The sequence below is a fragment of the Sinocyclocheilus anshuiensis genome, unplaced genomic scaffold (assembly GCF_001515605.1).
Source record: "Sinocyclocheilus anshuiensis isolate Anshui unplaced genomic scaffold, SAMN03320099.WGS_v1.1 scaffold63, whole genome shotgun sequence".
Taxonomy (NCBI): Eukaryota; Metazoa; Chordata; class Actinopteri; order Cypriniformes; family Cyprinidae; genus Sinocyclocheilus; species Sinocyclocheilus anshuiensis.
This window is the reverse complement of record NW_015552625.1, coordinates 914492-915973: the sequence shown is the minus strand read 5'-3', so window position 1 is coordinate 915973 and position 1482 is coordinate 914492. Positions and strand designations below refer to the sequence as shown.

The 1482-nt window shown below is 36.4% G+C and overlaps 1 protein-coding gene across 3 annotated transcripts in view; it reads right to left on the bottom strand.

The window, feature by feature from the left end:
• Window positions 1-1482, bottom strand: part of adka (adenosine kinase a) — a 168332-nt gene that overhangs the window by 154058 nt on the left and 12792 nt on the right. For all 3 annotated transcript variants that reach the window (XM_016457851.1, XM_016457852.1, XM_016457853.1), the window contains exon 3: window positions 884-937. In XM_016457851.1, coding sequence (XP_016313337.1) covers window positions 884-937 — 54 coding nt within the window. The remainder of the gene's footprint in view (window positions 1-883; window positions 938-1482) is intronic.

Below are 1482 nucleotides of genomic sequence, written 5' to 3'. Positions count from 1 at the left end.
ACGTTTTTGCATTCGAATGTGGATTTTTTTTTTTTAATTCGACGAATATTCGAAATTCGAATTTTTTTTTGACAGCCCTACTGTATGTTGAGCAAATGCACTGTAAACTTGTTCTAGCCACTCAGAAACGACAGCAGAATTGAATGCAGATCTAAGCTGGATTGTGCTAAAGCAGCAGAATGGTGCATATCAGCCTTTTATGATGCAAATATGAAATCAAAATGTTTAGACAAAAGTGCATGTTACCATAAAGCTACTGCGAGTTTCCCCTGATGCTGAAATTACCGGTGCCACACACTCAGCATCTCACATTAAATCACCGTCTCCATCTCTGAGGGTCTAATCATTATGGGATTCACTGCTGAGACCAAAGAGTACAATTTCAGACTTATCAAATAGTGCTTTCACACATGATTAAATCAAGGGAAGTGGGATCAGATGAACCCAGCTGTCTGAACATAATTCAGAGTTGTCAGTATCCTACTAATGCATTAAACATCCTTCTAATCTTTGCATTAAAGAGAATCAATCATTTAGATCAGATGCTAATCAACATGGAGTAACATCAATACACAAGATGGCAACAAAACTACAATGGTGCTTTGGTAATGCATCGCACAGGCACTTCCTTCCTGAGGAGATCTCACATCCTCTAAAGATGAAATGAAGTGAAATTGCTGTGTTGGCATACAGCCATGAGTATAAAATCTTTTAACACACGTGCTACTCATTGAGTGCTACTAAATAAGGAATTACACTAGAGAAGTAATTCCCTAAAGAAGATTCTTTCTATTTATATGAAGGGGTGAATGTCTATAATCAGCCTTCAATATCACTGAACATACCAAAACGGCTTGTTAAAAGACTGGTAAAAAACACTTACATTTCCTTGTGTTTCTCTTCTGCTAATATCTGGTCATTTGGCTTGAGTCCATACCTGTAAGACACACAAAGGATCTTCGTAACACCAGATCTACTCATCAAGAACACCTCAAATTTAAAAAAAAAAAAATTTCATTCAGTGACATTGGTGGCATAAAATTCAAGTAAAAAAACCCTCTGTCTAAAGTAATTAATGTTAAACTAATTGTACCATATTTTGTTGTCACGTGCAGCTAATCATCTTGAAATGTACTCTCAGTCAACAGAAACTACCATGGCACAATCTACACAGAGCAGATCCATCCACCCCGAGATAAAGATAAGCACATGCGACAGCTCATTTTAGTAAGACGGCTGTAGGTGAAGGTCTTAGGCCTAACACAAAATAAAGCTTCTTTCGTTGAGCCATAATCACTTCACCAACTTAAAACGCCTTTGGAAGAGAGTACAATATTTTGCCTATTTCATTTAAAGGGGTCATATGATGCGATTAAAATTTTTCCTTTCTCTTTATAGTGTTACAAGCTCTTGGTGCATAAAGAAGATCTGTAAAGTTGCAAAGACTAAAGTTTCAAATCCAAAGAGATATTCTTTATAAAA